Here is a 14,751-nt window from a genome sequence, read left to right on the forward strand (position 1 = left end):
TACAAAGTAAAAAGGGTCATATGCTTGGTACCCTATTTATTTAATTGTAGTTTTTAGTGGGTCTATATCTTTCAGGTTGAAATTGTAATTTGTATATTTTTATTTATTTAGCAAATAATTAAAACTATAGGTGAGTCGTGGAGAAATATTCTGATTTATAGGCATAGTGCAGAATAACAAAAGGGTAACTGCAGTCCTCATAGTCTAATAAGTTATATAGAACAACATCTTCCTTACTGTAATGTTTTTCACCTATATAAACTGTAAAATGTAATAATAAGGTAATTTGTTTCTGTGTGGTTATTGAACTATTCTTTGAAGAACATCCTATGCAATAAGAATCCAATTTTTTTTATGTCGGCATTGGCAACCAATGCCCTCTTTTTGTCCTCTTCTTTAGGTTCTTCTTGAACTCTTGCAAGCTGGAGGTGTAGTTCAGTTTGAAGAGAACAAGCTGATCCATCTAGCAGAGAGAGCTCAATTGTAAGAGAATCTTACAATACGATAACACATCCATCTAACTTCTCCATTAGATCAGTTGATCCAGTGAATTGATTGTAGCTGCCATGCTGCCCCGATTCCAAATTTGTGATTATAAAACATTTGATAATACAATTATGTGTCCACCATGGCAATGGAAGCATAGAAGACCCATAGAGACATGGAATTTGACGTCATGTAAGAACTATTTGGTCCATCTAGTTTGCCTATTTTTCCTGATGTAGAGCTTAGAAAGTGGTCTTTTGTAGATGGGTATAGGGTCTTAAAAACCACTACAGTTGTGTTGAGAGATGTCCCAACAAGAAGTCTGTACTCTGAAAAACTGAAAACAAATTATGAAGTGGCACAGACTATGGGCAATGCTTCTTATCTACAACCCTTACTCATCTAGTACCGACTGTAGTCCATCCGAGATTGCAGGGGAGACTCTGAGGCAGTGACACCTGCTGATTTTGCAGATGAGTGGAATGAGAGAATTGCTTACCAATTGGACAGCATTTCAGACTCCAATATATTGCTATGGGAGGAAAAAACAAAACCAACATTGCAATGCAACAAACTTGCCACTTTATAAGTACTACCGTATTTCCCCATGTATAAGATCCTCCCATGTATAATTTTGGGGCCCGAAATTTGAAGAAAAATGTATTATCATAAAATTCCCAGTTTTTAGACCCCAATTTTTTTTTGAAAAAAAAAAGCATCTTATACATGGGGAAATACGGTATGTATAAATGTACCTGAATTTTCATTGGGGATCATACACAACTATGGGAAAAATACTATAAATAACTATTCCTGAATTTTCAGGAGTAGTCTATGATCCCCCACCAGATCACCAACATCTTAGAATATCTCCAAAATGTGTGTAGTTTTTTCCATTTTAAACATTCCACTCTGCCACTCACATCATCTATATCTAACAGTGACTATTCCTAATCTTGGATGATTAGTGGGAGTCCTAATTTACATTTTCTTAGGTTTTCTTTTCTTTTTTCAATGCTCATAGCTACCAGATCTGTGAATTCATGTATGAGCGGAAGCACCAATACGATAGAATCATTGACTGTTACATGCATGACCCTATGAGAAAGGTAAGATCCCTGCATAATTAGTAAAAACCCTGCATAATAATAGAGACTCAAAATCAATGTAACAGTATGGTGTCTTTCACAGCAAGACGTGTTCAACTATATACATAACATCCTTTCCCTCCCTGGGCACAGTCCAGAGGAGAAGCAGACAACCTGGGAAAAAGCAATGATGCATGTAAAGGTATGAGGACATATTTCTTGCTGTCATTAATGGTGTTAGCACGTGCGGGCATCTACCACAGGATTTAAAAAAGTCTTATACAGTGTTTTCTTGCATGTCAACATTTTTTTTAATACCCCACCATCACTATTAAGAGGTCCAAAAACTCTTCATTGCTATGATAGGATTGACCTTTTATTGGACAACTGTGTAAGTAAATTAGATGAGATTCCTGCTTTCATAGAATCATCTTGATGATAAGCAATTTGCCATGAAGCATTTAAACAATTTTCACAAGCAGGTCTCATGGTCAGGATTATATGTGCACATAAATACATAAAGTAGGCCTCCAAGACCATTGACCATTACCGATATGCTTGGATGAACTTCTGACCCAAATAAAGATTAGTTTGAAATAGCTTTTTGTCCTTTACATAAAACCGTATTTTTTTCTTATACTTACTAGGAGCTTGTAACATTGAGCCCCAGCAAAGCAGCTGATCTTGTCTGTACTCACTTCAGTGATAAGCTGTGTGATATCATCATAAAACTGCAGGTAAATCTTTTTATATAAGATCTTGGGCCTTATTTTGGATACTCTCCGCCATGCATGCTGCTGTCCATTCTTGTCCACCTTGGCTTGAAATTAAATGAAAAAATGTGTATTGTATGTGCCCAAACTCCCCACGCAAATAAGAGTTAAAGGCATCGCTGTGGGTTTCCTACTGAAAGAGCTTTTAAAATGTACAACTGTTGATGCTTCTGGTTATATTATAGTCACAGGTTATATTAGAGTGGATGTAGTTTACTGTGGAAAATAAATTATGTTCTTGAATTATGTTTATCTAAAAAAAAAAAAGCGCTTCATAAAAATACAGATATGATGTTCCTAAAATATATAAAACCATTAAAAAATTTTAACATACCATATATTTATTTGTTTTATGTTTTTTCATGTAATACGTCTTATACGAATAAAGATTTTGATGTCAAAAGAACTTTCAGTGATAATTTTAAATCTTTTTTTCCTTTTATATCGTGGCTCATGAAATTTATAATGGTCACTTATAATTTCTATATGTTTTAGGGTTTGTATTAAAATAAACTGAAAACACCAGCAAAAAGAAATATGAATAATCAGTATTTGAAAGATTTAAAACTTTACATGCATTTAATGTAAGCTTCTAAATATCCATTATAAACGCATTAAAAAGACAACTTTATAGAAATGCACTTTTTTTTCTTTGTACCCGTCTTAACAGTATTGTAATCAACAGTGTTCATTCTGTTGTAGGATTCGTTATTGCTTTTCCAGTTTCTTAGAAGTCTACTAGATCCAAGGTTTGTATGCAATATACAGGACATATATCAGGCAGTGTGTTAACAGAGGCCGTTTTATAGCTATTTAAAGATCATGTGAGTAGCTATGTTTTAAAGGTCATGTGAGTGACCGCAGTTTTCTATTACTTTTTTCCATTATCTTGCTCCTCTAGTTTGAGGTTTTGCCATGTAGAGAAATAAACAACAGGGTTTAAACAATGAAATAAAACTTATATATATATATATATATATATATATATATATATAATCTAAAAATATATATATGGGCAGAACAATTTAAATGCCCCTCTCTATGTGTATTCATTGCAATTTAAGTGCAAAAGTAAGGGCAATCATAATTATAAAAAAATAAAGTTTTTTGTGTTTTTATAGTATAGACATTGGTATATTCTGGGTTATTATTATAATGGTGGCATATTGAGAAAGCCTAGCTCAGGCCTTATTTTGAAGAATCTCTCAACGGTACTTAAATTGTCTATTTAATGGCTTTGAGGAAAGCTGTCACCCAGCTGAGTGATCAGACTTCTGAGGTTTGAGATGTGTATGGAGTGGTAGGGGCATCAAATGCCGATACCTAAGAGATCGGAACCTATTATTCATTTTTAACACTTTTATTGCCAGCCTGCCAAGCAAAGTACCTACAACAGTCAGTTCAACAAAATTACCATCAGACTTTAAGCTGTGACATCATCTGTTTTACTTTAATGTGTCAATTAAAATAGGCTGTGTATTACATCAACATTGCAAGGCATAATGGATTTTTTAATGTGCTTTTTGTTATATTTATAGCACACCAGCAGATTCAATACCACTTTACAACCACAGCAGAAGCTTCATGCTGAACGCCCACCATTCATTATTTAGATATATATACTGGAGTCTATACTAAAAAAGTGCATTCTATGCAGATTACAGAACTAATTTCCTTACAACCTAGCTGCACAGTGCCATGGTATATCCATGGTACTTAATTTGGTGATGGAAAATTGAGCAAAACCTAGATGCTGAGGTACCAGCAGAAATGTTCGATTGTATTGCTTGTTCTAAATAGGTTCAATTCATAGTAGAGAAAAAGTAAAGTAACAGCTACAGGGCAACCATAGCCTAAACATGCAATATTCCTGGTACCTCAAGATACCCAGAAAAGGTGTTAATTGTGGTTGGGGCTCAAATCGATAATAGGCATGGGAAAAGGATAGAGTAAGGAGTATAGCGTAGTGTGATGCTTTGTAAAGAAAACCTAGTTGGTGATGAAGGTGATTGGAGCTGGGTGTAGCTAGCTTGATTGTGAGCCTGTGTATATGGCTCTAATCCTTCAGCCGCTCACAAATATACAGGTTCTTGTGACAGGTAGTTGAACACCACTTATTTACAAGGTCCCTAGCAATGAATGATATAATTCCATACGAAAACGACTTACAGGTGTCCACATTTTTTGTTTTTATATTTGAATGTACTCTCCAAATCATTTGTGGAAAAAACGGACTTGTTGAATGTCCTTCAAGAAACCCTAATTACCATTTCCTTCTGTATCTTCACAATTTAATCTATTAGTTGCCTAATGTCTCTGTTTTGTTGTTGGCAGGGATGGAGCTCAGATGACCCCTGAGATCCTGCAGTCTCAGCCACACATTACAGAGCTCTTCATAGACTTAATGTGCCAGTATGATCCTTCCCAGGTAACTCCAATGCTGCAGATTCTGGAGCATTACAGATTAGAAGAGACTATTCAGGTAAGATGCATGCAATGTCTACACATTAATTGAAAAACAAAAAAACAAACAAACCTCAAGTCAGTTCTCCAATGGGTCTTATGAGGTATCTTTTTAAATTGTAATGTGCCTTTTACCTCAATGCACATATGTGTATCTATTCCAGAAACTTCAAAAATAACACCCATTCTTTTTGTAGATTGCACAAAAACATGATCATGAATCTTTGGCCTATCTCCTAGAAAAGAAGGGGGACATTGAGGCAGCTTTTCAAGTTATGCTTACGGTAATGGTCTCTCTAACTACAGTTTCTTCCAGAAAAAAGATTTTTGTGTGTATTTCATATCTTTGTCCCTGGTTATTCCCCTTTTACATTCTACAGTAATTAATTTTCTATATTTTGTTGTTATATCTTTCCTGTATACAGAGACTTAAGTGCATGCTTTCAGCGCTGACCAAAGACTCTGTGGATTCACCAGGTGTGTTTTACTGACAAAAATATAATTTATCAAAATCCTTTAACTTGTGTTTAGTTTAATGTTAGCAACATTTTGCATTCAGCATTACCTGAACAATCTGTTGATAGATTACTAAAACACCATCCCCTGTATCATTGAGATTAATAGTGTATAATAGTGTGGCACAGTTACTGTTTTCTGTCTGCCAGTCAATGAATAGTGAGTCACCTTGCATAGACTGAAATGGGCTATCATGCCAAAAAAAACCACCTGGAAAGACATTGATGTACGTATTTGTCTGTGGGGAGTAGAGGTCATATGGTTAAGGTGCACCACCAATGTAAAGGGGGGAGTTGGCATTCACACATCCCCATTGAATATGTTGCTATATTGAAAAAGAACAAATAACAAAAATAACCCATTATCAAGAGATCTACATTCCCTTCCAATGCAGTATCATGTACCCATCTCCCAAGACAAAAACATGATTTTCTCAAGCTTCGAGATTTTAACGTAAAATATACTATTGAGCATTTTGTACTCTTCTCCTTCTTCCAACCAGGCCTCAAACAAGAAACCACTATTACATGTGTGGAGAAAACGTTATTGGAAACTATCTCTCTCTGTGAAAGGACAGCGCACACACTAAACCAACAACAGCGAGAGGTACTGGTCTTGGCATGAGTCACTTTGATGCAAAATGGTTGCTCTGGACAGCATGGTTTATTATTTAAGCTATTCTTTACCTATGATCTATAAATTCAGTGTTTTAGGAAGGTACACTTTACCATGTACCAATTATCTAGTGCTGTAGAAATCAGAGCCCATGCACTGCATTTTATTTGCTGTATGAATTATTTTCTTTACTGGTAAATCAAAATTAGGCCAATGGGCTATTTCTTGCCTAGCAATCGCTCCCTGAATCTACTGGGGCTAAAGAAAGAAAATGTATATATTTTTAGGGTACAGTGGGGGAGTGTTTGTTGTTGTCTGACGTAGGGTATGCGTGATGTTTTTCGTGGGGTTTTTTTGTCCCACTCAGGCCCTGTGGTTTCCTTTGCTGGAAGCGATGATGTCACCACAGAAGCTTCTCAGTTCATATTCCTGCCAGTTGTATTCTGAATGTGAGTTATTTCTCCATCTGTTCCATTCATCCATAGTGTTAAACCAGGGAGTTTAAATTGTACTAGATGACAGAGGATTTTAGTGACACACTAATACACCTATTTTCATTACCACTTTTACTTATGCTGCATCCTTTCGTACCTTGAATGTGCACAGAAATAAATATTACAGCAAGAGTTTGGCGAGACAAAACCTCAACTTCTTTGCAGCCGATCTGTAAGAAATAAAAAGGTGAACTATTTAAAACAGAAAACAATTGCTAGAAACAGCTAGGTTTAATTGTAGAAAAAAAGGTCCTCTGCATGGTAGATGGGCTTTGGCTGTTATTTGGTCACTACAAGGAGCCTGAAAGATGTTCAACTGTAGAGATCAATTTGCCATAAAATCTTAGGAACCGCATCTGAAATCTAGAAGCCATGGCTACCTGACTCATGGAATATTTCAAGCCTTATCACAGGATTTAGGACAATCCTATTTAGACAAAAAACCGTCTCACCCTTTCAAAAGGTTTAACCATCAGTCCTTGCTCTAGTTGCATTATTATTATTTAATCATTTTGCATATTTTCTAAAGAGAATACACAGATCATGTGGATAGGTTGGGTTCCATTGGCTACAATACTATCTTTTTTGTTGTTTTTGTACATGAACTTGTTTGTTATTCCTGAGATCTCATTGCATTTTGTGTCCCTACAGCATTAAAAAGTATGACCATGGAGGTTCTAAATAGCATGGCACCATACATCCCCCTCCCATCCATCCTCCAGAGAATCCTGCAGGTGAGTGGAGGCAAAACCAGCAAAGTTCTGATTTTTACATTTTACTCAAACACACAACTCACCACTGTGTACACTGCTTCCTAGGCACATCCACCTCAAGCCCCATTATTAACCATTATTACTGTATAAGCACTACCCTCTGGCAGGGCTCTTGCATTGTAGCTCTTTGTAAGTTTGTTTCCTGTAGAATAGAACCAAGCATGTCTGTCACCTCAATGACTTATAAAAAAGCACATGATGTAGTGTATATCTGTCTCCTATATTGTTTGGTTGTGCTGTGCTGCCTCTTCCCTGTTACAAGCTACAGTAAGTAACAAGACCTAGGCCTGGAGTGACCATTTCCGTTGTTATTGTTCCATCACCATTTGAATGATTTTATACTATTATTTCCACATATACATTTGGCATTTCACACAAATACAGTTACAGAGTTGAGGTGCTAACTCTTTTTTTTCATCTTATTAATTATTGGTTTTAGGAATTTTAGTGATTTGCATTAGGCTGGGTCAAACCTGTTCAGTTTGCTCTGCAACAAGGGCTGACTTGGTCCTTCAAAATGCATTTGTTAATACCGTCAGAAAATCTTATAAATGTACTTATTCGTTATGCGGGATCAAGGCCAGTCTTGCAGAAACCGGTCCTACACATTGCATGGTGAAATCGGTGAAATGAAATTATAAACTGTTGGCTAGGTAAGCTAGAGATTTAAAATAAATTTGTCTGTGAGGTAAAATGTTTAATTTTGCACACTACTCACGGTTTAAAAGATTCCTTTGATAAAAATAAAATTTTTACTTGTTTCTCACTGCCCTACAATTTTAATGTGGTTTCTGCCTGTCAGTGTCCCGGATCTCTGACTTTGTGAGTATGTCTGTTGACCTACTAACAGAGTTGCTAAATCTAGATCTAGGTACCTTCATGCCTTTTATGTGCTCCCACAAGGTATTTCTGTTAACGCCTAGGACGGAAGAGGGTTACTATATTATATACTTACTGAAAATAAACAGTACTAAGGGTAGTCGGTTGGAGTAATGGATTTCTTGGTTGGAGAAATCGTTCAGAAACAATGCAGTACAACATAATGTCCATTGATTGTACAGTTTGCGCATTCATTTGGTGGATAACAGGATTCCCAGACACACTGAAGCAGATCTTCTGGGTTTGGCTGGTGTGATGTTAATATGGCATTATCATTCATTCCTGGCCATATACCAGAATTTTGCCATCACTCATCTGCATCAAGACACAGATGCATTGCATTATATACTGTATACACTGTCCAAAATGCCTGTACTCCACCTTCATATCCAGGAAAATAATAGTAGCTACATACTAGTCGGACAGAATACAGGCACTCATGGGATTTTGATCATCCACAGCGTGGAATTTATGCTGTCCACTTCAGCATACCAAGACATTTTGCACAATGCTATGTGCCCAATTTTGTGGAAACTGTTTGGGGATGGCCCTTTTCTACTCCAGCATGACTGTGCACCAGTGCACAAAGCAAGGTCCATAGTGACATATATATATATATATTGTCCATATAGTGCGAATGTATGTATGTATGTATGTATGTGTGTATATATATATATATATTTGTATAGTGCCAATAATTTTATGCAGCACTTCTTATATATACAAATACATTCAAAGGGTACAAAACTAGAACTAAATAAACAGAATTTCTCTTGGCTCTGTCCAGTTTCATAGGTGTAGAGGGGTTGCTTGATACAGCCATTGTCTGCCATGATAGGAGGTTTCAACCAACAGAACCTGGAACCGTAAATTTCCCTGTCTAGTATTCAATTGTTTTTGGATTAATGACTCTTTATGTAGGTGAGACAAGCAAGCCTTACTTCTAAAGAGCAATCTTGGGACCAAAACTGTGCCTCATCGCCATTTAATGAGCAACGTTGTCAAACTCTCCAAGGAATAAAATAGAGACAGAGCATTTCCCCCATCTATCACTGAGAATCTGTGAGGCTGTATACTCAACAGTTAAATGAGACGCAAACTAAAGCGTGATTAAGAGAAGAGCAAGGCACAGTTCATTTGGAAACTGCATATGTGTCATTTCTTCGTATAAGCTTTACATATGTCGTATAACACAACTCCTTAAAAAGGTTCATGTTTCTATGGCAACTTTTCCACACAATAACTATCTGATTGCAGCATAATCAAGCAATCATGGTATTACATTTTATTTTCTATTGGAACTTAAATTTTTAGTTAGAGGATTAAATCATTTAAATGTTGTATTTAATTTTTCATTTGGATTTTTGAACATACTGTTAATTTAAGAGGATCAGTCTCTTCTTTTCCTGTATGAAACTGAATAGTTATCTGAACATTTGGATTAAGAGACCCAAATGTGACAATTGGGTAAATCTAGCCTGCATTCATCAGATTACTATTATTAATTGATTTACCGTATATTGTGCCATCATACCCTACAGTGCTGTACAATGGATTAACAGAACATAACATGTAGTACTTAACAATTTTGATTTACAGAAACCAAAGGTAAGTAGGGTCCTGCAAGTTGAAAGAAAGCCCTTCTGCCTGAGAGAATCAATGTTTTTTTAAAGAAGGATTTATCTTTAAATGTACACTGAAACATGCCAAAAATATGTCATTATGATTATCTACAATTTTTCTTCTATGAAATTGCATCTGGGTGTGTATATCGCAACTGGATCTTTCATAGGCACTTATAACTGGTTCAAGTGTGTAATATAAGTAGTTAAATTGAGAACAACTGGCTGGCTGAGACTGAATTTGGGAAACATTTCGGGATTGGACTATTACTGCATGCTTACAGAAACATGTCTTCCATTTCATTCACCAGTGGGATTCGCTGAATCCTAGTATCACAGTTCTTTATATTATAATTTTAATTATCTGATCCTGTTTAATAACTTGTGTTTATGGATTGCTTCTACCGTGAAAAAGGTTTTTATTGCTATAGGACATCAAAGCTTTACATTAATGCATTCAATGTCGACCTGCTTCTTACGCTGATAGAGATTCCAGTTAATGCAGGGGGGGGGACACATTAGTAGTTTAAAGCTGCACCTCTCTTAATAACACCTTTCTATACTCCAAGTTAAACTGCAGAAACAAATATATCTATTCTCTGTATGTTTCCAAGTTGGGCATTTTTTGTCAGGGGGGCTATTTATGAATAATGTATTTCTCTTCTGAGATACTTAAACACTTAGCATTAGAAGGATGTATGTGACCACAAGGTTAATTTTCTATTAACTAGCCCACATATACCTTGATGGATGCCAATGCTGCCCAGATGTGTGGGGGATACGAATTCTAACTTTCAACATGAAGCTGACCTTGGGCCAGCAGATCACCCAGTGATGCTTATGGGAAATGTACACCTCAGGGTCACATTTCAATCATTAATCCCCTGTATGATGCAGTTTTTTGTCCCCAAGGGACAACTTGTCACCTTAAAGAGTAATGTAAGAGCTTCATGCAAAAGAGGTTAAATAATAGATATATCAGTAGGCACATCTGCTGCTGCCTGCCTTTCTGCATGCCCCTGGCTTGTTTTCCTGCAGGATGCAGATGTTTCAGAGAGTCTCTTTGAAAACTGGGCCACCATTTCATGCATATTTCATGGAAGCTCTGAAGTGATGTGATCGCAAGCGCATAGAGATTTAACCACTTTGTGGCTGTTCAGCAAATATCGACAGGCAGTGGTAGAAACCATAGGCTATTGTTCACTGATATGTTAATTCAGGTTCTTGGCAACAAAGTGCTGGTCGGAAAATTATACAATTTTTTTTCCATAAGTGGGTTTCCAGAATCCATCTTAGTTTCACGTATTTTGATGCTGAAACAGGACATACTTTAATAAGATTAGCAGATGCACTTGAAACTTGATGGCAATGGTCACATCTACTCTGCCTAAATGCTGTTACAATATTTTACATAAATAAAATACAGATTGTGATCAACATACTCTTAATTACCAGATTCTAGTGATCATGTTAATGAAAGGTTTAAGAATATTTTTGGTGAATTTGTGTACATGTATCAACATTTCCTGGTCAATTGAAGATGCAAATTCTGTGTTCTCGGATGTATTTTAACTCCCTTGAATTGAAACCTAAATTATATAATGTAGTAATGTAGCATTCCCAGACCCAGCTCTGGAACTTGGGGTGAGTGTATCACACGCTGAGAAATATGTTCGGCCAAACACATCACCTGCAAGCTGGGGGAGGGTATGGAAAAGGGCAAATGCATACAGGCAGTGACATGTATATCTTGGGAGCGGCGGCAGGCCTGACCCATGGCAGTGCCCCCAGCCGCTCCCCTCCACGGCATCTGTGCTCTCTACGTGACCTAAAAGCATTGTATGGCGGCTGTGGAACACTGTGGTGCACAGCACTTTGTCTTCAATTTTTTATATTGTCACTTTTAATCTTGTCAATATTCACTCTTCCTTTTTGTGACATTGCTACAGAAATGTAATTTGTAATGCGTGTTTGCATTTTAGGCACAAACTATATAATCCTTTGAATCAAGGAAAATATGACGGGATTAAGCAGAAAATGATAATGTATGTGTTTTATTATTTCCAGGATCCTGTGTATGGAAGAGGAAAGTTGGGAGAAATACAAGGCCTGGTTTTAGGAATGCTAGACACCTTTAATTATGAAAGGGTAAATTGTATTTGTTTGCCTTTGTTTGTATTGTAATTGTATAATGCTGTTAATGCCTATAACACGCTTTAACCTTGTCTTTACCTGAACCTTCCTTTACCTCACGTTAACTGCCTCCATAGCCTGCTGCTTTCAAAGGTGTAACACTTGGTTCACCCTGGCTGGGTTATTTGTAATTGTTAAAGGCTGTGGGTGAAACCTCTGCTTCATGTATGTAGTATATACTGATCTTGTCAATCCTTTAATGCAGGGGTAGGGAACCATTTTTTCTGCCAAGCACCATTTGGATATTTATAACATCATTCGCGGGCCATATAAAATGATCAACTTAAAAATTAGCCCTACGTTGTATATTTATCTCACCAGACAGCCCCCCTCTTAAGTATTGATTTATGTGATGCCCCCAGCCAGCCTGATTGTGAATGAATGCCCCATTGCCCCCACAGCCTTGTGTATTGCCCCCAGCCAGTTCCACATTGTGAATGAATGCCACCCAGCAAGCCTCTCCCCTTTAGTATCACTTCAGCCTTGGCACCCAGAGTACATCCACAGGACCTGCCTAGCACCCAGATTGGAAGCATAGGAATTGCCATCTTTGCCCCAAACCAACAGCCCCCCTGTGGCAGCATTGCCCCAAACCAACAGCCTCCCTGTGGCAGTGTTGCCCCAAACCAACAGCCTCCCTGTGGCAGAGTTGCCCCAAACCAGCAGCCCCCCTGTGGCATGCCCCCCACTTACACATCCATGCTATCACACACATACTCACTCATTAACAGATATAGGAAAGGCTGAACTTGGACGCATGTCTTTCATCCACAGATACTCATTCATTTCCTCATCCACAGATACTCATTCACAAATATTCCCTCATTCCGATATTCATTCACTGAATCAGATACTCATTCATGCACCCTCCTCCACCTGCTTACCTGAACTGCAGATTTATCTGTGCTGCTCACAGGGGCCCCTGCTTCCCTCTGTGTTGCTCGCGGTCCGCGTGAACAACTTTTCTTTTAGTGCCCTGGGGAAGCAAGGTATTCTGCTTAATTCACAGATCATTCACTCATTTAAACTTTAACCTTTCATGACCAGTCTACAGCCAGTCCTCTTTATTTACATGTATGCAAATTATATGCACGCATGTTTAAGATGACAAATGCAATGTGTATTCTCTGCCTTTGTCCTTCTCACTTGTGATCATGCGTTAGTGCGAGACAGAGGACTGTGATATAGTGTTTCTACTGTGTCTCTCTTTTTTTTTTTTTTAGATAGGGATAAAAAAAGATAGCTGCTTTGTTCCTATAGTTAGAAAATGAACAGTTTGTATACCACTGAAGAGGCATATGCCACTGACACTGAGTCAGATTTTGATATGATTCAGCTTAGCAACACATCTAGTACCCTGCATAATGATAGATCCTGAATTTGAATCCATATAAATTTATGGAATAGAATACATGATTTATGTTTACATGTTGCCAAATTATTTATTTTTTTAACACTGTGATTGGAAAGCTGAGCTCCATTGACCTGCACGGCTGAATGTGGTACCTGTATTTAACCTGCAGGGGGGAGCCCAGCGTTCTCCATAGTGTCTGGAGAGACCCTCTTGGAAAGTTGGTTATTTTTTAAGGGGCCCTGCCATCTTGTGAGAGACAAAATCTTTTAAATCTGGTATCCCCAGGGAGGGATCACACTGGGTCTCTTTGCCAGATTTCGGTGTTGATGAGGAGGCACTACAACAACACCGTTTAAGCGAAGAACGCGACCTTTGATCGCTTTCTAAGCTTATTTAATGCCCTGACATGCTCTTCTGAGACAGCCCTCACCACAATTACTAACAATTCCTTTACCAGCAAAATTAAAGGTCACTCCTTACCTATCTGCTTGGACCTCTCTTGCAGTCTGACTTTTTCACATCACACTCACCACAATCAAATCATCCTTACCCAAACAGTCCCCCTCCTGTCTCATTCCTCTCAACCTCTTCTACTTACATACCAGCGTATCCGAATGTGTTTTTGCATACCTGGGAACTTCTCGGCTCTGGCTACCCAGAGCCTTCCCTTGCAGGACGTGACCAGGACTGCACACTGACGTCAGCGGGACCCCAGTTGGTGAGCAGTCCCGCTGACGTCGGTGGGCGGTCCCCCGCCAGCGGTGGGCGGTCCTGCTGATGTCGGGGGAGTTCCTGCTGACGTTGGGGGCGAAACACCCCCGTTTAATGGAAAAAATGGACGGGGAGCGGGGCGTGTCAAGACCCCGCTCCCGTGACCCGGAGGAGCAGCTCTCACCCGGCAATCTCCGGGTCAAACCCGGAGAGTTCCCAGGTATGTTTTTGTTAACATAGAAAACTGTCAATTTTAATGTTGTTGTTCATTCCCACTCTCCCCTTTTGTAACATCACTAATGAATCTGCTAGTGTAAATAAATAAAAAAAAGTGTAATGCATTTATACCTACCAAATACTGTACTTCAAGGTACCACTGTCGTTGGTGATGAGCCACATGTAAAAACTAAGAGTGTCCTAGAAAAAGTCCAGTGCCTCCTAATATCTGCTGTCTAAACAGATCACTGTAGGTTGTCCTCTAATTCTGTTGTCTTTTTGGATCTTCCCATTCAGACATTACTGGAAACTACCACCAATCTATTGAACCAGGACCTGCACTGGTCACTTCGCAATCTCAAATCTTCAATTGCAAGGGCACTGGTTCCCAAGCAAGACTACTGCTGTGTGTGTTTGCAACAGTACAAGAGAAGGCAGGAAGCTTCCGACGAGATCATTGTCTTCAGGTAGTTATAATCTAGGGTCTATTAGGCTGACAAATATTTAATCATATTTTGTGCTGACAATATGATTAGTTGAAAAACATGTTGTACCTTGAACCACGAAT

The 14,751-nt window shown here is 38.1% G+C and overlaps 1 protein-coding gene across 2 annotated transcripts in view; it reads left to right on the top strand.

The window, feature by feature from the left end:
* The window catches only part of VPS8 (VPS8 subunit of CORVET complex), a 76,385-nt gene that overhangs the window by 49,279 nt on the left and 12,355 nt on the right, over positions 1 to 14,751 (top strand). For both annotated transcript variants that reach the window (XM_053470974.1, XM_053470975.1), the window contains exons 31-43: positions 401 to 483; positions 1,511 to 1,595; positions 1,678 to 1,776; positions 2,222 to 2,311; positions 3,050 to 3,096; positions 4,682 to 4,829; positions 5,008 to 5,094; positions 5,236 to 5,287; positions 5,829 to 5,932; positions 6,309 to 6,390; positions 7,087 to 7,169; positions 11,777 to 11,857; positions 14,481 to 14,650. In XM_053470974.1, the coding sequence (XP_053326949.1) occupies positions 401 to 483; positions 1,511 to 1,595; positions 1,678 to 1,776; positions 2,222 to 2,311; positions 3,050 to 3,096; positions 4,682 to 4,829; positions 5,008 to 5,094; positions 5,236 to 5,287; positions 5,829 to 5,932; positions 6,309 to 6,390; positions 7,087 to 7,169; positions 11,777 to 11,857; positions 14,481 to 14,650 (1,211 nt within the window). The remainder of the gene's footprint in view (positions 1 to 400; positions 484 to 1,510; positions 1,596 to 1,677; positions 1,777 to 2,221; positions 2,312 to 3,049; positions 3,097 to 4,681; positions 4,830 to 5,007; positions 5,095 to 5,235; positions 5,288 to 5,828; positions 5,933 to 6,308; positions 6,391 to 7,086; positions 7,170 to 11,776; positions 11,858 to 14,480; positions 14,651 to 14,751) is intronic.

Source organism: Spea bombifrons, chromosome 7 (genome assembly GCF_027358695.1).
Source record: "Spea bombifrons isolate aSpeBom1 chromosome 7, aSpeBom1.2.pri, whole genome shotgun sequence".
In the NCBI taxonomy this organism is placed as follows: domain Eukaryota; kingdom Metazoa; phylum Chordata; class Amphibia; order Anura; family Pelobatidae; genus Spea; species Spea bombifrons.